Here is a 21,766-nt window from a genome sequence, read left to right as displayed (position 1 = left end):
TTGTAAAATGAAATTATGTTCTTATTCTCCTGGAATTAAATTATTGTCTAATATTTTATTTTTACAGTGCCTGAAGATACTTAAATAAGCAGATAAAAATTGCACTTGATACACAAGAAAAACATTTAAACTCTCCATAAATCATCTTTTCATTGTTCCTTTTTTGTTAGTAGAAGATAAAATACTTTTATTGAGATGCCTTAGGCTGTTTGTAGACCAAGTTTCCCAGAGTGCGATTCATCTCACCTAACTTTGGTCATATCAAATGTAAGTGTCTGGTCTAGGAGGAGGTTTTAGAGGGATATTACCACACAACAACATCAGTGATCAGGGGAAATACAGATTACATGCTTAGACTACACACCTAATTTTCCACAGTGAAATGTAGAGGAGATAAATTTTACCCAGGTAAATAATTGTCCTGTATGAAGTTAGTTATTGTAAATTAGTTCACAACAAAAAAATCATACCTAATTCACTGTGACCACTGTGTAATATGCGAATAGTCCTATGGCAAGAATCTGTAATGCAGTTGACCAAAATGGCAGGGTCAACTCAAAATGCATGAGACATATTCAGCTTGCCAGCAGATCAAATGCCGTTCCCATGCTGAGATAACACCACCTGTCCAGCTTCAGGGCCATTTAATCAAAATCCTTAGCCATGGAAGAAAGAAGCCTAGAGGAGCTGGTGAAGACAACGTCACAGGGTTGCTACAGAAGCCAAATGCTTGGCTTAATCTCAGGAGGGATAAGAACCCTGAGCAGCCATTGCTGCCTCCTACCTAAGAGCCGTGTCTGAGGCTTCTCTTTTAATATGACTCTCCAGCATATAGGATTCTCAAAAAGATTTAGGTATATGGCTCATATCATGTGGTATTTGGTATATGGCTCATAAAGCGAGGACAGCCTTGGGCTACTCATGATCCCATATGATAATACATCTTTGCTCTCTACCTTACTTTTGCAGTTAGAAGGGCTATAAATACAATGACTGACAAGATATCCAACCTCCAAAGTTTTGCACTTTCCGTTCAGTCTGCTGCAGAGTCTCTGGTAGCTGGTAATTAGAACATCAAGCTCCTTTTTCAAAGCCTCATGAGCTGCAGGTGGAGCCTTTGCTATAAAGTTATTCACAGAATCAGTAATAAGCTTCACTTTCACTTCCTTCTGCATGGCTTCCTCCTTTGCTCTCTGCAAAGAAAAAAAAAAAGTCATAGTCCTGGTTTAAGAAGGAAACTTATTTGTAATAACTGTTAGAATTCTCTCTGACAGAATTCTGTCAGAGGGAAAAAAAACCAAACAACCCCACAACAACAACAAACCACAGCTATTTAATTCCCAGACTTTCTGACATAATCTTGAATGCATCCAAAAAACTTTTTTTTCATTTTGTTGCCAATACACGATACTCAATACAATTTAACATCTTCTCACGACTATTTAGTTTTCTGGAGCTCTCAGAATAGTAAAACATTTCAGGTTTTCCCCCTCCCCACCCAAGAAATGCTCCAAATACTTTGCCATAATACCTTATGAACCACAAATGACAAAAAAATCTGTTGTGTTACAAATTCATGCACCCAGGTTTAAAGGTACAATCACAAGCAGCAAGACAGAAAAAAAGGAAAATACTTCTGACTGATTTTCCTCTCCTTGCCACTGTCATTAACCTGCATTTAAAGAGAAATTGAGAAAATAATTTTTCTCCAGTGTATATTTCACACTTTTATCAGAGCATTAATGTTGATTTCATCCTCTCACTTTACAGAGATAGAAAAATCAGCGCCATTATTCACTGACAGTGAACATTAACCTAACATGAAGAGAGGACAAAGTGAAAAGGGAGCATCCTCCCAAACAGCATTTTCTGTATTAGACCCTTGGCAGAGAAGTTTAACAAAAGACAGACAGAGGAAATATAAAGATCCGAGGGACAGAGAGAACCAAAATGGATGGTGAATTAAAACCAATAATTAACAAATCCTATGTAACTGATCTGGAACCACCAACCTGCCACCTTTTCCCTGTTTTAGCCTATGTAACCACAACAACTGATCAATCCAATTCCCAACTTTCTTCCTCCACATTTTGCTACTCTTCCTTGTTATGCCATCTTATTACTAAGATATAATATTGTCATACCTCGCATTGTTACCTCTGAGTGCTTACAATGGGATGGTGTCTATGACTGGAGTCACATCACTACTGGAAACAGAGTGATGGTATACATAATGTCATCAGTGTGTACTGGTCTTTACAGGAATTTAAGATGACAACTCCCTGGCCTGAAAACATTAAAACAAAACCTTGTTCCCAACAACCTTCATTCTCTGTGTCTGAGGAAGTACATGAACCAGAATAATTGGGATCAGGCTGCCATTGCCAGAGAAAGTTTACTAGGTTGCTCTTGGCTTTCCTCTTCCCTAGCTGTGGGAAGAAATGGGCTGCAGGATGAATGCAGAATTCTGGTCCAGATTTTGCCTGTTGCATGACAAGAGAGGTGGCTACAAGCCTTTGGGGAAAGGATCTCAGGAGCAGGTGAATGACACAGCTGGAGTGCATGGAGCTCTGCCTGGGGATGGATGAGGAGCTGACCAAGAGCTTGTGGGTCAGGATTAAAGGGAAGGCAGGGACAGGTGACATTACGGTGGGGGTCTGCCACAGGCCACCTGACCAGGAAGACCAAGCGGTTGAGGCCCTCTATAGACAGATAGGAGCAGCCTCACGCTCACAAGCCCTGGTCCTCATGGGGGACTTCAACCACCCCGACATCTGTTGGAGGGACAACACGGCAGGGCATAAGCAATCCGGGAGGTTCCTGGAATGTGTCCATGATAACTTCCTCCTCCAAGTGGTAGAGGAGCCAAGGAGGAGAGGTGCTATGCTGGACCTTGTTCTCACCAACAAGGAGGGGCTGGTGGGGAATGTGAAGCTCAAGGGCAGCCTGGGCTGCAGTGACCATGAAATGGTGGAGTTCAAGATCCTGAGGGCACCAAGGAGGGCACGCAGTAAGCTCACTACCCTGGACTTCAGGAGAGCAGGCTTTGGCCTCTTCAGGGATCTGCTTGGTAGAGTGCCATGGGACAAAGCCCTGGAGGGAAGAGGGGCCCAAGAAAGCTGGGTAATATTCAAGGATCACCTCCTTCAAGCTCAGGAGCGATGCATGCCAACAAAGAGGAAGTCCGACAAAAACGCCAGGAGGCCTGCATGGATGAACAAGGAGCTCCTGGACAAACTCCAACACAAAAAGGAAGCCTCCAGAGGGTGGAAGCAAGGACAGGTAGCCTGGGAGGAATACAGAGAAATTGTGTGAGCAGCCAGGGATCAGGTTAGGAAAGCTAAAGCCCTGATAGAATTAAATCTGGCCAGGGACGTCAAGGGCAACAAGAAAAGATTGTATAGGTATGTCGGGGATAAAAGGAAGACGAGGGAAAATGTGGGCCCTCTCCAGAATGAAACGGGAGACCTGGTTACCTGGGACACGGAGAAGGCGGAGATACTCAATGACTTTTTTGCCTTGGTCTTCACCGGCAAGTGCTCAAGCCACACCGCCCAAGCTGCAGAAGGCAAAGGCGGGGACTGGGAGAATGAAGAGCCGCCCACTGTGGGAGAACATCAGGTTCAAGACCATCTAAGGCACCTGAAGGTGCACAAGCCCATGGGACCCGATGAGATCCATCTGCGGGTCCTGAGGGAACTGGCGGATGAAGTTGCTAAACCACTATCCATTGTATTTGAGAAGTCATGGCAGTCTGGAGAAGTTCCCACTGACTGGAAAAGGGGAAACGTAACCCCCCTTTTTAAGAAGGGAAAAAAGGAAGACCCGGGGAACCACAGGCCAGTCAGCCTCACCTCTGTGCCTGGGAAGATCATGGAACAGATCCTCCTGGAAGCTATGCTAAGGCACATGGAGGACAGGGAGGTGATTCGAGACAGCCAGCATGGCTTCACCAAGGCCAAGTCTTGCCTGACCAACCTAGTGGCCTTCTAGGATGGAGTCACTACATCAGTGGACACGGGAAGGGCTACAGATGTCATCTATCTGGACCTCTGTAAGGCCTTTGACACGGTCCCCCACAACATCCTCCTCTCTAAACTGGAGAGGTATGGATTTGGTGGGTGGACTGTCCGGTGGGTGAGGAATTGGTTAGATGGTGGCATCCAGAGGATAGTGGTCAATGGCTCAATGTCCAGATGGAGGTTGGTGACAGGTGGCATTCTGCAGGCGTCCATATTGGGATGGGTGCTGTTTAATATCTTCATCAATGACCTAGACGGTGGGATCGAGTGCACCCTCAGCAAGTCTGCAGATGACACCAAGCTGAGTGGTGCGGCTGACACGCGAGAGGGACAGGATGCCATCCAGAGGGACCTGGACAAGCTCAAGAAGTGGACCTGTGTGAAACTCATGAGGTTTAACAAGGCCAAGTGCAAGGTCCTGCACATGGGTCAGGGCAACCCCCGGTATCAATACAGGCTGGGGGATGAAGGGATTGAGAGCAGCCCTGCCAAGAAGGACTTGGGGGTACTGGGGGATGAAAAGCTGGACATGAGCCAGCAATGGGCGCTCACAGCCCAGAAGGCCAATCGTATCCTGGGCTGCATCCAAAGAAGCGTGGCCAGCAGGTCGAGGGAGGGGATTCTGCCCCTCTCCTCTGCTCTGGGGAGACCCCACCTGGAGTGCTGCGTCCAGCTCTGGAGCCCTCAGCACAAGAAAGACACGGACCTGTTGGAGTGCATCCAGAAGAAGGCCACAAAAATGATCAGGGGGATGGAACACCTCTCCTATGAAGAAAGGCTGAGAGAGTTGGGGTTGTTCAGCCTAAAGAGGCTTTGGGGAGACCTTATTGCAGCCTATCAGTACTTAAAGAGGGCTTATAAAAAAGATTGGGGCAGACTTTTTAGCAGGGTCTGTTACGACAGGACAAGGGGGAATGGCTTTAAACTGAAGGGGGGGTAGATTTAGACTAGATATGAGGAAGAAATTTTTTACGCTGAGGGTGGTGAAACACTGGCACAGGTTGCCCAGAGAGGTGGTGGATGCCCCATCCCTGGAAACATTCCAGGTCAGGTTGGACAGGGCTGTGAGCAACCTGATCTAGTTGAAGATGTCCCTGCCCACGGCAGGGGGGTTGGACTAGATGACCTTTAGAGGTCCCTTCCAACCCAAACTGTTCTATGATTCTATGATTCTATGCATGACAAATGACCTGGTTATCTGCATAGGTCAAGGTGTCACAGTTTGAACACACCTGTACTTGAGCTGGCAGTACAGAATATTCACTAGGAAATCCATAATGGAGGTTGTGTCTAAAACTCCTTTTACCTGTTTTATTATGCAGTGCAATGTATAAATTTGAGTTTTGTTATTTAATTACTAAAAAAGAACTGTATCTCTAGAGCAGATGTTCACTTCTGATATATTTGTCTCATTTACAGTGCAGCGAACTTGTTCCATATATTTCCATATATTCTGTGTATTATGACTGGCATCAAGTCATTTTTGTCAGTAAATAGAGATCATCAGTTGCATGGTCAGATACTCTCAAACACTGGCAAAACCTTATGGGCAATGAAGAGTTTGCGAACAAAGTGTTGGATAGATTGTTAAGGCCATATAATCTGACTTCCTGAATAGCACAGGCCAAACAATTCACCTATGAAATACAAATCTAGCCCACACCCAGTGGCTGAGCAACAGTATATTTGAGCATGTATCACGAATTAGTGGGTTTGTCCAAAGGCCGTATTCATCCCACATGAAAGAAACATTATTTATTTGAGACCAAAATATGCTGTTCCTATATTGCAATAGTAAAGAAATAATAAATCATGCATACTTAGTACATACCAACATGCATCCTGAAGTCCTAATCTTTTTTTTTTCTCTCTCTCTAATATAATGAGAAGACATAAATCTGATTTCACTATTAGTTAACTGCTGCTGACACCTGATTCTTAGGAATTATTCCTTAAGTAAAAGAATGTTGAAGCTGCATCAAAATCAAGTATCCAATAAAGCACAGAGAAAAAAAACACCAATGCAGTATTGTGAAATATTAAATATCTTCCAACGTATTCCAGAGAGAAATTACTTCAAGCTGCCTACTAATTTAAATTTTAGGCTAACCAGAAGATCTCAAAAGGCACCTTTCTAAAAGAAAGAGTAGACTTTCTTTACAACGAAAGATTCAAAAAGAACTTTAAAGACAGCTCAAGGAATTAGTTCATCTTTTACCTTCAGTTCCTCAACAGCTTTCTGTAATTCGTCAGGTGTTTTATACTCAAAATCTCTTTCCAGATATTCTTCCTCAGCTTGTGTTATCCATTCATGCATCTCTGACAAATCCTTTCTGAGACTCACAGTCTTATCCAAACCACCTTTTAATGCCGCCTTTTTAGCATAGGCCTTTAAGAAAGAAAACATGACATGGTACTTGAAGCAAGGCTACTGTACAAACTCAACAATGTTTTAGACTGAAAAGAACCAAATTAAATCCTGTACTAATAACATTGCTGTAATTAGGCAGATATTAACAATTAGATAGATATTAATAATAGGTAATCAATAAAGTATGACACGTGTATACATCCTTTTTTTGGCGAGTCATTGCTGTGCAGAATGAGTTTTCAATGATCCTAGAACAAGACTCTATACCACATGGTGAGGTCATCAGAAAACGAATCTGAAAAAACATCACCCAGGGACTATCTTCTAGAAGATGTAAAAAGAACAACCACAGGAGACCTTGAAAATATGTCCAAGGATGAAACCAGAGACTCTTGAGCTATGAGGTCAGGTGACCTTCTAACCAGTTTGAATGCAACTTGCTAGCGAATAAAACAATATGCATATCTTTCTTCTACTGATGAAGTCATTACTGAATCTCTCAGAAAGCTGTATATCCTAAAAATAGGTAAGTAAAAAAGGAACCTCCTACTGGAAGAAACTACTTATCTCAAAGGGAAAAATACTTTTGTTAAATTTTTTGCCAATCACTATGTAGGGGTCATAAAACTTATGATATCTAGCTCATGTATAGAACTAGAACTAGATGATATTTAAGGTCCCTTCCATCCCAAACCATTCTATGATTCTATGAATTGCGCAGCAACCTATCAAAATTGTCCATAACTGATGGAGCCATTGGCTGAGCCATCTTTCAATGGTATAAAGAAGTTTGCAACAAAAACAGTTAGTTGCACTGATGCCATTTTTCAGAGTTGGGCTTGCAGAGTTGATCACTCCAACATCCTGAACTGCGATGCTACTTCAGTAAATGTTATTTTCAGTAACATCAGGAGGAACTGCATCTTTGTTTCTGACTGTTACTGGCTTCGTTACTCATCCTTGAGAACTGGCTGTTAAACATAAATGTTGTTCTACATAAATGTTGTTTTACAGAACAAAACAGAGTAACAATTAAAAGGTGATGTTCAACAAGTATAAAAGCAGAACCATATGTGGCCCTGCAAAATTGCCTCTTCCTCAGTCACAGCACCAGAAGAGAGGATAATCTCCCATCACCTGGAAAGAGTATGTGAATGCCGATTGTTAGCTCTCACAGTCATATTAACTGCATGTATATCAACGCAAGCTGACTTTTCCAAATCCTTTCAAGAAATCCCCACAGACCAAACTGATTTTTATATTTACTACTCATGTGTTTTAATAGCTATTACTGAAGAAGTTGTCTTAGAAATGCCCAGAGAGGCAATAATTTGCGCTGTGTATGGAATGGAACTATTACAGGCAGATTTTCAGGGAAGTCAGAAGAAAACCGTAACAGACTTCTAAACTCATAAGGCATTACTTGACATTTCTGTGAGAGAAGTGCAAAGATATCCAACTTATTAATACTACAAAAATAAGCAATTAAGAACTCCACAGTAGTCGAAGGGGAAAGACTACAGAACTGGATCAATAAAATGTCTCACAGATTTCAAAGATCAACTTTTTTGATAACTATGTTTATCAGACAAATATACAGAGGCTATTTTTCACATATAAAGTGAAGAAGCATAATTTTAGAAAACATTAGACAACCTTGAAAGGTAATAGTTTTACTGTTATGCAAATATACGTTAAAAAAGGTAGACAACAGAAAAAGTAAAAGTAATACAACATGAAAGATGTTTCCTTTGAACTGTCATAAAGAATGAGAATCCAAATACCATCAATGAAATAATAGTAATTTTTAGCTTCCTTAATCTGTAAAATTATTTATTAAGAATGTCTTTAATTAAAATAAAAGAACTGTCCTTTTCTGTTATGCCCCGTTCTCTCAAATTCATGTGACCATTGGAGACTGTAATTTACACACATGCATATATGCACATACTCTTAATTCCACGTTATTGAATTCTGAACTCTTCACTGCTTTAGTGTCTTATTTCATCTAGAGTAATGACATGTGAACATAATGACGCAAAAGAAAAGTAACACTAAGTACAGAACTTGATTTTTTTGGCAAATGCCTACATACCACTTGCAGAAAGCTAGTTTTGCAAGAACCGTAAATTACATTGCTGTTAAGATCTCAGATATTAGTATATAACTTTGTTATAAAATAATCAGATATTGTATTATAATATAAAGAAATATACTTTACATGTATTGCTACATGCTAAATGAAATGTCTAAAATAGAAGTTTAATTAATGTGAACCAAATACGTCTAAATTCAGTTTCATATCTACTGGATATGCATAGAAGGACAAATTCTGTCAATGAGAAACCTGATTATCAATTTAAAATGAACCAGTCACAGCAGGAGACTTGATACCTGTTGGCAAGTATGTTCCCATTGAACATTGAGATCCTTTAGTTCTATCTCTATTCTGGAAGCAAATTCTGGCTCTGCTTCACTCTTCATTTTCTTCCCAATCTCATTAACACTGTTCAAACTGGGCTGGATTGTCTGGATGTCATTTACTAAAGCCTAAAGGAATAGCAGAAGATTAGGCAAGCAGCATTCACACAAATTTTCAGATGTGCTATCCCTATCAAAATGTGTCTACATGAGATTCTGACATGTCTTTGGTCCAGACCTCCAGTCAAATGAGCACAATTAACAGACTTAACTATGAAAATAAATAAAAAAGGAATGAGCAGCTGTAATGTGGTAAGCTATGCTATATCAGATAAAGTTCATTTGCAAAGTATATTTTATGTAAGTTTCAAATGTTATGTATATACTATATATATACACATATACAAGGTTATATTACATATATTATATCTATTACTATGCCTAGATCTCTTATTCACATTTGTGAAAGAACATCCCATCATAATGGTGGAAAATTATTTGTGAAGCCATCTTATTAACTATGCCAGCATTACCCTTGGGTTGGTAATTCACCTGATAACTTCCTTAAAATGATCTGAATGGTGATATTCTCTGGTTATGGCTAGTTATTAGAAATTTATTTGTGGTTGAATATTATTTAAGCCCTGAGGTAGTTCTAAATTGCCACTTCCAATTTTACTTCCTAAGACCTTCTTCAATGCTGCAGATGTTACCTGGGCTTCCTACAGAGTGGAAAAGGCTGGAACTGTAAACACATAAAAGATGATGAAGATTTTGGTAGCTTTATTATATATTTGACAGTAATGGCTAATATTTGTGCAAACTCTTCATAAATTCAGGTGACAGATTCTAAAGGAGTTACATGTAACTTACTACTCTGTAGAGATCAGAGTTCTATATAATTTATAATCATTTTTTACTTAAATAAGGGGTAAGAGAGAAAGTCTGAGGAGCTCATAGTTCTGTAAGATCAATAAGTATGTTTCATAATCTTTACACATCCTGCCAGAGCATTTACAGAACTTGTAAATTACACTGAACATAAAGACAGGGACTATCATGGATTACAAGATTCACTGCACTTACACACTCTGTTGGGACAGGCAGAAGAATTTGTAAACCCTGTGATGGAAGTATCAATACTTCATGATGCTTTAAAACTCTGCTGGGACAAAATCCTGGAACTTGTAAGTTTAGTGAAAAACAATGGATATAACTCACAATACCTGCAAGTTATTTCGGTACAGTCAGAAAAGCTTGTAAATCATGTGTGAATAATAGATACAGAAAAAGATCTTCTGGCACAGATTATACAGTTTATAACAAATACACATGCAATGTTTGTAAAGTCAACAAAGTAAATAAACAGTTATCTTAAGAGGCTACTACCTTATTATTTGCTGAAAGTACCCTCTTTGATGTTTTGCTCCTGCTATAAATACATAATGATACAGTCACTGTATGCCTCCTCTCTGTATTAAAGTTTCCGATTTTTTAACAGAATTTTCCTTCAAACCCAGAAAATTCAGGAGGTTCAAATACATTGCAGAAGACAACCCCCTTACAACATGAATTTATTTTTAGGAACAGTAATCATTTGTGTAACTTCTGTGTAAGTTAGGTTCATAGAGAAGAATCGAATAATTGCCAAGCAGGCAGGTAATACTCACTGTACATTGCTCAAGTTGCTTTTCCAGTGCTTCTGAATCACCAAGGGCAGGCCACTCTTCCTTCAGAAAAACATCCACTTCAGCCATCCACTTCTTCAGTGTTTTAGTGTCATTCTGTTTATTAAAAAGACATTTTACTGCATTGCACAGAACCTGACTGGCAATAGTGTCATTCATCCTGGCTCTATGACTAAAACTCATCGCAATGTAATTTCAAGATTATTGAACTGTCTGAAAAATACAAACACAGCAAACAAGCAAAACCAATTTTATCTGGGACTGTCATTGACTCTTTAGCCTGCACTCTGACCATTACTGCCCAAGTTTAATGTGTCTATAAGCAGGCAGCTTTCTGGCTCTCAAGTTTATGTCTTCCAGATATCATTTGTGTTTAGATGCTGCATGCGTGTTCATTGGTTCCTTGTATGGGTTCAGACTACTCGTACTTGGCAATTAATTCAGGCTCACCTATCAAATCCTCCTGTGCTTCAATTTAAATTTCAGGCTCCTCTTGGAAGTTGCATGCTCTATTGCCTATTTCTCTACCAGAACACAACACAGAAAAACTCCCTTACTACTCAGAATGAAAGAAAAAAAAAATTGTAACTGAAACAGTAATTGAAACAGATTCACTTCAGAAACTAATATCATATAATGACTCAATGAGTCATTTCAGAGACTGATTCTCAGTTCCTGTTTTTAGCACTAGAATATTTGTAATCAGTAATTTGCTTTCCATAGTCTTTAACTAACCCTTGCGATTAATAAAAAAAGCTGAACATCAAATGCTTGCAAAGAGGGAACCCTACCAGTCCCAGGCAACATTACATAGATAATCTAATACCTTGAAAGGTAGAAAGAGAGTTAAAAAATGTCACTTAAAATTACCTTAAAATGACACCTTAGGTAAACAATTAGGTACACGTGTTAAAATAAAAACTAAATATAAAAAAATTAAAATAAAAATGGCAAAAATTTGAAAGGCAAATTATGATGCGTTTGTTCATCAGACTGTTTTCATTAACAGTGAAGTACATGTTGATATTGTATGCTGAATGCAAAGTTGAACTAAAGCACAAAAAAGGACATTTCATTAGAATACAGACTGTGCCCTAAAACGTGTACAGAAATGCCTTAACAACTATTAGAGATAGATAACCAAAGGGAACATTTTCCTAATGTGCTTGATATATTTAATAACAACAGGCTACCATGGAAAATGAACTGAATTAATAAAAATAATCATACAGAAATTATCAGTATACTTCAGAATGGCAATTACCAAAACACTGTTGAAGGGTCTACTGTGCATTCCATTATCAGTCAGTAAAAATAGTTCAGAATCATATTTCATGATGAAACTTTAAAACCTTTACATGAATACTTTAAGTATAGTTCATTAACGCTGCAAAATATAGATCTGATGGGATTTACTTAAAAAGGGATCAGTCTCCAGCTACCAGTGAAGATCAAATGTATGACTTGCATTTTGAATCAGACTGTAAATGCATTTTATTTATCGACAATGATTTCATTGTATCCCATGCTGACACATTCCATAAATTGTAACAGCTAAAACAATCGTCTGGAAGATTAGTCACTCAAGGAGTTGAAAAGACAATGACTTTTCTATTAACTGTGTACTACAGTGACTTCAGCAATAAATATAAAGGCTAAGATTTGTATGTAACAATAGCTTGCATAGCTTTAAAAATACATGCTCCACAGAGCATGGTCATAATGTTCAGGACTTTCTCCTTTTAAGAGCAGCGGGAGAACCTCTAAAGCTCTATCCAGAAAAGTCAGGGGAAAAAAAAGAGAAAGACAAAAGTTTGCATTTCTCAAGCAAAGTGTACTGCTCTGTTTTGTGCAATTGCAAATATTTTATTATACTATTGATAAAACCACTTTCCAGTTTTCCTATTTATATTTGCTTTATTTGGCAAGGTTTTGGTAGCAGGGGTGGCCTCCGTGAGGAGAGGCCAGGTGCTGCCCTGTGCTGGACACAGCCAGTTCCAGCTGCCTCCAGTGGACCCACCACAGGACACAGATGACCCCACGGTCAGCTAGTGATGCCTCTGTGATAATATAGTTAAGAAAGGGCAAAAATGCCAGACAGGCAGAGGAGGAGAGAAAAAAAGTGAGAAACAACCCTGCAGACACCAAGGTGAGTGAAGAAGGAGGGAGAAGAGGTGCTCCAGCTGCTGGAGCAGAGATTCCCCTGCAGCCCGTGGTGAAGACCGTGGTGATGCAGGTTGTCCCCCTGCAGCCCACGGAGGTCCATGGTGGAGCAGATATCCACCCTACAGCCCATGGAGGATGCCACACTGGAGCAGTTGATGTGGGCAAAAGGAAGCTGCAGCCCATGCAGAGTCCCACACAGGAGCAGATATTTCCTGAAGGACTGCAGCCTGTGGCAGGACCCACGCTGGAGCAGGGGAAAAGCATGAGGAGGAAGGAGCAGCAGAGAGGAGCTGGTATGGACTGACTGCAGCTCCCATTCCTCATCCCCCTGCACCCCTTGGAAGGAGAGGAGGCAAGAGTAAAGCAATGGAGTGCAGACTAGGAAAAAGAGGGAGGGGGAGAGGTGTTTTTTTTAATTTTTGTCTTTGTTTCTCACTACCCAAATCTATTTTAATTTTCCCCAAGTTGTGTCTGTTTTGCCCGTGATGGTAACTGGTAAGCGATCTCCCCTGCCTTTATCTCAGTCCAGGAGCTTTTCCATCCTATTTTCTCCCCCTGTCCTGCTGAGGACAGGGAGTGAGAGAGCAGCTGGGGCATCTAGCTGCTGGCCAAGGTTATCCCACCACAGCATTAAACTTCATTTCATGGCCAGCTTCAAACATCAGAGATGTAGCTATGGAGCCAAAGTTACAATTTAAAGCAATGTGACATTTCAGTAACTAAATTATAAATGGTACCGATAAAATGGTTCCTCATTTTTTGGTCCATTTTGCTTATCTAAAAACTGATGAAGAGTAACAAAATAGTGAGTATTTTTTTTCTTCTCTAAGAAGTTTTTTTGCCCCTACAAAAGCAGAAGCGTAAAAATACTTTGACAGAAAATTTATTCCTGACCAGACAACTCCTGAATTAAGCTGAAAATAACAAATACAGTTCACATGCTATTGTATTATAATGCACAACATGGAGCTAATCATGTTTCATGTTCTGCTACCAGCAAACCAAAGCCAAGAACAGAAATATTTGATGTTGTAAATAGAAGAAATACAGAGAGACAACACTGAGAAGAAACACACTGTGAGAACATGGCTTTGAGTATGGCTGCAGGACCTCAACCTTCAGAATTTTCTTTGCGATATCCCCCCATGAGTATATCCCCCATGAGTATGCAAGTGTTCATTTGCATGGGGGCTAGGAGAGAAAACATATTAAAAAAAATTAAAAATACTTTCTCCATTTTTATGACGGGTTGATCTGAATTCCTTTGAAACCTGTCCCTTGAAATTATATAGAAATAGAACAGGAATATGCTAACAATGGACTTATTTTAACTCTTATAACATCTAAGTCATAGACATCCCCTGTAATGCTGATACATGTGATTTATAAATAAGTATAAATAGGAGATCTTCACAATGAGAGGAACAATGTAAGGTTCCAACGCTGACATTCTAAATACACAATTGTGTGAATTTCAGGTAAGTCATATACACTTCTGCTTTCTGGCAACTGCTGCCAAGATACTACCATATTACAAATGACTTTAATTATGTAAGTGAAGCCATTAAAGTCAATATGGTTACAGCTACTTCAGCTGCATGAAAAAGTAAGCAGAGGAATATTAGTAGCAATTTCACTGAAATCAAAGTTAAGTTTTGCTATTGAAACAACATAGGCAGAAACAGCCACAAAATCAGAATTCAAAGTAAAATCTTGGACCCACCAAAATCAAGCGAACATTTTAATACATTTTATGTACTGTTTTGATATTTCACTTTGGTGTTACTTTCTTGAGGTGTATAAACGTGTTCTGTGCTAGTCTCACAGCCACAAGCCACCACATAGTAGTTGAAGCTGAAAAAGTTTGGGTAACCTGGAATCGCTGGAGTTTGGTCATACGCTCCTCAAGTTTCTGGCAATGTTCCACTAGCTGTGCTGATAATTTCTTCCAGCGGCCAAGGAGCACTTCAATCTCTGATCGGTATCTTTGGCTGACTTCTGCAGGGGCCTTCCTGGACATGTCTTCCACAGTTGTGCTGAGATAGTTCAGGCCTTTTTGCTGCTCTTGCAGAGAACTTTGTAGAGCCTATGAATAAGAAGCAAATAGTATCCTGATTCATGCGTTGGGCAATTCTCTTTGTTTCACAAACATAGGTGAGACTCCTGAAGAAAGGACTGAAAACTAAAAACGTAGGTTACCTTTGCTAAAACATCCAATGACATATTCTACTGAGCAATTTGGAATTGCTTTTCTCACACAAACTAGAAAGTAGATTTTTTAGTTGAACTGACAATATAACCAGAGGTGTTTATACTTGTTAACAGAGATGATCCACATACACTTCATTAATCTGAGATAGGAATTTCCTATAGCCCTAATGATTACACTTTCAAAAGAATCAGACTATACATGGAGAAAAACAATCTGCTTTTATGATTTAAAGTGTTTAATTACTTCTCAAAACTTTTGCAATTCTTAGCCCAAATTTGCTGCATCTAAATTTTTTTCTATATTCCACTTTTTATTTCTGCATGTGCATTACTAGTTGCATCAAACAACATGCTCATTAGCCATCCAATAGTAGAACAATATCAAACATTGAAATGCAGGGAAGGTTTGTACCCACTGGCAAAACTTGTTCCACGTTTATATCTGCTTGTAAATCCAACAGGAAATCTGACAAAGCCCGTGCTGCATTTTGCAAATCACAATCGTTCCCATGTCAGCACTGGAAAATGAAATGAGCTCAATCTATACCTAACTACCAGAGCTATCGTCAAAGGAATATTTTATATATCATGGGGACAAACAAAGGCTTTTCCTTAACATGTTCAATATCTTATAAAATTGGTTTCAATGGTGAAGAACACTTTCAATCCTTCAGCTTTAGGAATCAATATAAGTAAGTATCCACCGTGTCCTGAAGCCCTTGGCTAAAACCCGAATGGGTATAATTCACTCAGGACCTGTAGTGTAGGCTTCAGCAGACTCATGACAACTTTGCATTCTGTTGCTCTGAACTTTTCATTTGAGACATTCGTTCCCACAGCCTGACCACTCACCTTGAGCTCCCCGAGTCTCTGCTCCATGATTTCATATTCAGCAACCACAACCTGAGGCATGGAGAGTTTAGTTTCTGACTGCTGGATCCTCACAAGTATAGTGTCCATTGTCTCTTTGTAGTGTGCAGGAGGCAAACTGTCAAAAACTACATTCAATGGGGAAGAAAAAGGAAAGAAATAAAATAATTTTGTGCTTCACTGTTTGGTTTGCTGACAGAAGACGTTTGATAAAAGACCAAGCCTTATTGAAGTCAATGGCTATTTTGCAACAGATTGCAACAGGCCCAGTACGTCAGTATCAGATTTTTCCAAGAATTGTGGAAGCAGAAAACTTGTGAAGAATGAATACACTCATTCTAATGTTTATGATATCTCTGTCATTTTATCAGTTGTGTGTCATTTGACTCCCTTGTTGTAGGTCACACGACAACTTATATGGCCAAGACAACTACTTTAAATATGTGTATTTAGAGATCAACAGATAAACCATTGTACTTAACCCAAAATCTAATTTCAGAAATGCAGTAAGAAATAGCATTCCCTTTTATGGTCCATGTTTGTGTGTTTAATGTTTCTCTTCAAGTAAAATGTTCTGTTTAAGACATCTGTTAAAAGCTTAGAAAATTAATCTTTATTCTGCATTAAGGCTGAATTTTATTGAACTGTGCTTATTGTGCCAACATTACAGCTGCTGTAAATAGACAACATCTGGCACACACATGAGCAACTCATCAGCAGAGATACTCCCCTCTGCCCTCTACAACAGTTGCTTCGATACTCATTGGGAAAAGTACAGACAAATGGCATGGCTGGTTGGAAATGAAACATTTCCAACTTGTACCACATAATAATGAAGTATATAAAAGATCAAAAAAATGTTACACCTATTTGTATCTCCTGTTTGTACCTGGTGTTTCAGAAAGAACTGTACTGAGAAATGATATAGCTGTCCAAAAAGCAATTTTGACAAACACCACAGTTAAAAGTTTTTAAGTGCAAGCTTACTTACATTCTCATACAGCAATGCTTGGCAGAATGTACTTCAGATTTTAACCTAATTTTTTAGTTGATCAGCAGAATGCTACTTGAAAAAAACTTGTACTTTCAGTTAGGCATCATAACAACATACTAAAATCAGGGCAATTTAAGCTCTGTCTTGTGGAGTATGCACACTGTATGGCATACTTTCCTCATAAAAATCTTGGCTGATCTGATTTATCACACACATCTGGGGATTTACAAAAGATAGGACTTGGCACCAGGAAAGACAAGAATTTCTTCCCTTGTGATGTAGTTTCTTTATAAAGAAAGCAATAGTAATACATTCTTGGTAACACAGAAAACAAACATTTTCCATCTCATTAAATAGCATTTTAAATCTTTTTATTTCCTTAGTGAGATTTGTATTGTCTTTGACTCATTTAATCCAAACAATTCCTACTTTAGAATAGAACATGCATTTAAACACATCACTCAAAATGAATGGGGATATAATTTTAACAGCTCAGATATGTTAAAGGAGTATACAACTCTTAATTTGCAGTTTTATTTAAAATATGAAATGGAGTTCAGTATTGTGATGTAATGTTTGACTTCTATAAATAATTTTCTCTTTCAAATGAAAAACAAATCTTAGGACTAATCTATGGCTTCAAGCAGCTGTATAAAATAATAGCTATTTTCAGTAGTAGTGAAGAGTACCTCAGAACAGGTAAAAACACAAGCTTCGTTGTTACAGCAAACTCCACCAAATTGCATGAAATTCTTATCCTGAAAGTTTGCCAATAATAATAATAATTTTAAACCCATCCAAACACTGCAAATGTTTAGTCCAATTTTAATGAATTATGTTCTCTACTATTTGAAGGATTAAAAAAGAGTTCAAGTGGGATCACAGATGTTGATTTAATTAAGCTAGTGGCTTTCCAGTTTGGTTATTAAATATTCCATTTAAAAAGCACTTTTAAGTTCAGTGAAACAATAGATTTTCTATTTCACTTTTCCAGATTACTAGTAGTGAAATATTACTTTTCAATGCCTTTTGCATAGCTAGAGTTTTTGGGTCTTGTTGGGTTTGGGGTTTTTTTGGGGGAGGGGGTTGGTTGTTTGTGGGTTTTGTTTTTGTTTTTTTTTTAAGATAGACAACGTGTCAGCATTTTCATCCACAAGGAAGCATATTAACATCTTTTTGGATTACACTTAAGAAGAGCCTATGTTGTTTTTGCAAGTCATGATGCCAATGGTGAGAATTCAGCCAAACTCCTACAGTGGGATTCATGTTACCTAATTTTAGTTGTCTAAATAATCCAACGTATTTACAGTCTCTTTGTGGGCAGTATGAATCTCTAAATTCCCCATGCTTATAACATAAACACACATCCAGTCCTGTTTATTTTTATCCTAAAATTTGCTTTGTGATACTAATATTTGTGGATTAAAGTCCACATGATAAGCACAGTATATTAATATGGATTCTGCTATATTATATGTAAGATTGAATTGGTAGTCAGAAAGATACAGCATGTCCGCAACCCAAGCTATAGCTGAGCTAGGCCCATGACAGAACTGTAACAAAATATCACAGAGGGAAAATAGAGATACGTTACTGTGAAATATCAGAATACAGTTCCCATCTCATAATAGGAAAATGTTGTTGCATGAATCTACTCCACTTGCAGAGAATGCATTTTGGTGTGACTAACATTGCAACCCTTGAGAACTGACAGGGAAATATATTTACACTTGCATATTTATTTTAGAGAAAGTGCTTAAATTTGGAAATACAACGTGCAGATAGATATTTGGTTAGGATATATTTTTAGTAAGTAGAAATATTTAAACATGTGAAAATAGATTTCCAAGTAAGTAAAATACTTTATTTTTTTCATTTTTCCTCCCAGCTTCCTCTTCTGCAACCAGATTTTCCAGTTAAAAATCTTTTCCCAAATCAGAAATGAAATGAGAATACAATTATCTCAACAACTATCAAATCACACTGGATATGCTGCAATGTGTATCTCCTACAGTCAGGACAAATCCCACTGTTCATCACATCACTGTGAAAGAAGAAAAAAGGCAATAAATATAATCTATGGGATCATTTCAGTAAAGACTTATTGCCTGAAATGAATGAACTAGATTGAACTGCATGTATTTCCCATAAAAATCTCCTCAGTAGTAACTGCACTGTTTAAAACCATGCCAATTTCCTCACAACTTTGTTTTGCTTATTTTGTAATACAAGTACCTGAAGTTATTCATCAAAGTCTTTATATTGATGATGTCATAAAAGCTGTGATTCCCTTCTCCCACATCTTTGACCAGAAACTCTCAAAGTTGAATCATAAGGAATCTTGTATAATACATAATCAATGTTCTGCAAGTGCTTTAACACTTCCGATTCTCTTATTTATTAACCTCTTAAAAGAAATAGAAGGGAAGCCCTTCTCCAGTTCTACAAGATCTAATGTAACAGTAAATATCTTCTAAAGATACAAAATTTTTTAGGTGGTTTTATTTCCCATCCTTATGTCCTGGTTTCGGCAGGGATAGAGTTAATTTCCTTCCTAGTAGCTGGTACAGTGCTGTGGTTTGGATTTAGGATGAGAACAAGGCTGATAACGCACCGATGTTTTAGTTGTTGCTAAGTAGTGCTTACACTCACCAAGGACTTTTTAGTTTCCCATGCTCTACTGACTGAGAAGGCTGGAGGTGCACAAGAAGCTGGGAGGGGGCACAGCCAAACTGGCCAAAGGGACATTCCATACCATGTGACGTCATGCTCAGTACATAAACTGGGGAAAGCTGGCCGGGGGGGCCGCTGCTCGGGGACTGGCTGGGCATCGGTCGGCGGGTGGTGAGCAATTGCACTGTGCATCACTTGCTTTGTGCATTATTATTATTATCATCATATTATTATTATCATTTTATTTCAATTATTAAACTGGTTTTATTTCAACCCAAGAGTTTTTCTCACTTGTGCTCTTCCAATTCTCTCCCCCATCCCATGGGAGGAGGAGGAGTGAGCGAGCGGCTGCGTGGTGCTCAGTTGCCAACTGAAGTTAAACCACGACACTTATAAATTATCATTTTTACCACGGAGGAAAAGGCTAAAGTGACATAAAGGTTAGAAGACATTATCTCATACACATTCATTTCACAGGTTGCTTTGTCCTTTCATTCTTTATTTAAGTAAAAAAATAATTACCAGAAGAAAAGGATGCAAAAGAAAAATGAAATATCTTGCATGTTACTTATTAAAATAATATTTTCTCACACACATCTGAGCTGTATCTTCAGCAAAAAAGGCACATTCAAAGAACATTAAGCAAACTTTATCCCTCAAAACCAAACAGCAATGAATATTATTGCTACTAAATCATATTTCAGGTCTTAACAAAAACCTACAGTTATGAAATTTACAGGACACTTGCTTAAAATTTTTCTTCCTACAGTATGGAATGATTCGGGAAAGATTATTATACATATCATAACATTTCACCGTCACTGATAACCCATCTCTAAGATAATTAGAGCATGAAAATAAGTTAGCAGTTCAAAGTTTAAGCAAAAGCAGACAAATGACAGACTAAAACTCCAAATGGTCATCACACTTACAGTTGCTGCGGTTTGTTGTCTTATAAAATTATGGCAAGACTGAGTTGCATGAACTCTATGTAATGCAACCCTCTTTAAGATACTGTACTAGTGGATTAGGGAGAAAAGTCGTGAACATGCAAAATAACTGTAAGCATGGGATGGGCAACTAAAATGTCTAAAGAATCTTGACATGAAATAGAAGGCAAAAACTTTCTGAAGTCCTTGAAATAAATAGGAGGAACATCATTTAAATGCAGATGAATGATGCCTCATCAATAATAACAACGACGATGATGACTTCACCTTCAGGAATTACTGATCCTACAAAGGTAGAATCAGAATTTGAAGGGAAAGCACAGTGCATGAATTTATGAAGCAGAGAAAAATGGAAATAAGTATGACTTTTCCTTTGCCATCTCCATCTTGATATTCTTAATTTCATCTGCCACAAAAGCTTTTTTTTTTTTAGTGACTTTCTAAAAATCTAATGACATTCCCCAAACCCCCTCTGAAGAACAGTCTTGTCAAATTGAGAACATGTATCAGAATGCTTCTCACTGAAGACTACAGCTGGGTAAGAGTCCACCACAGCAACACTGAAAAACAGAAGCACCTTAGAGGAGTTTGGTCCAGTCACGGCACAAGACGAGTACTGGAATGAATCAGCTGCCACCTGGGAAGTAGTTTGAGCCAGTGAGTACTCACCTGACACTGACTGGCAGCTCTCCCTGTGCTGAGAGGGAATGGGAGGCTGACCAGGCTGCTCCCTAGAAATCTCCCTGACACGGCAGCAGTTAATTTCAAGACAAGTAAATATAAAGTTCAACCCCCCATTCTTCACCAGGGCAATCATAAAACTAAGAATTTCCTTGGGAAATCACATTATTCATATTTGAATTATCGCCATGATTGTCCATTTCACTCCTTTGTGTACATTACTGAATAGTTTGAAGCACTGTCTGACCTCTATTTTTACTCTATACCAGTATTCTAAAAATGACTCTAAATGTGTTTGGGGAGGAGGGAGAGCTGGAGTGACGGATACACCATCTTCAAAAGGATCAATTACCTATGGATATACAAACATTCTATAAAGTAAGAAAAAGGAGGTCATATTTCCTCATATTTTATGAGGTTGTATTTCTTTCACAAACAGCATTGCAAAATAGTGAAAAAAAAACCCAATCAGGTTTCAGAATTGGCTTTAAATAAGGTTGTATAATTGGAAGTGCTAATCAAACCACGGAGAAAAACATTTGAGAAAATCTGAGTTAATCTTTAATAATGTTTTATTAAGAAATCTACTGTGTAGCATAGAGAAACTACTACGCACTCTTGAACCTAAAAAAAAACCCAAAACAAACCACGACCACCCTCAAAAAAACCCAGCAAACCCCAACCAAACAAAAAATACTTGAGGGAGACAATCTCCTAGA

At 38.5% G+C, this 21,766-nt stretch overlaps 1 protein-coding gene across 11 annotated transcripts in view; it reads right to left on the bottom strand.

The window, feature by feature from the left end:
- Positions 1–21,766, bottom strand: part of DMD (dystrophin) — a 1,394,632-nt gene that overhangs the window by 772,587 nt on the left and 600,279 nt on the right. For all 11 annotated transcript variants that reach the window (XM_076355694.1, XM_076355734.1, XM_076355779.1 and 8 more), the window contains 6 exons: positions 15,732–15,877; positions 14,542–14,754; positions 10,485–10,598; positions 8,788–8,943; positions 6,241–6,411; positions 1,011–1,193 (listed from right to left, as the gene is read on the bottom strand). In XM_076355694.1, coding sequence (XP_076211809.1) covers positions 1,011–1,193; positions 6,241–6,411; positions 8,788–8,943; positions 10,485–10,598; positions 14,542–14,754; positions 15,732–15,877 — 983 coding nt within the window. The remainder of the gene's footprint in view (positions 1–1,010; positions 1,194–6,240; positions 6,412–8,787; positions 8,944–10,484; positions 10,599–14,541; positions 14,755–15,731; positions 15,878–21,766) is intronic.

This window comes from Aptenodytes patagonicus, chromosome 1 (assembly GCF_965638725.1).
Source record: "Aptenodytes patagonicus chromosome 1, bAptPat1.pri.cur, whole genome shotgun sequence".
In the NCBI taxonomy this organism is placed as follows: Eukaryota; Metazoa; Chordata; class Aves; order Sphenisciformes; family Spheniscidae; genus Aptenodytes; species Aptenodytes patagonicus.
This window is presented reverse-complemented; position numbering and strand designations above follow the sequence as displayed.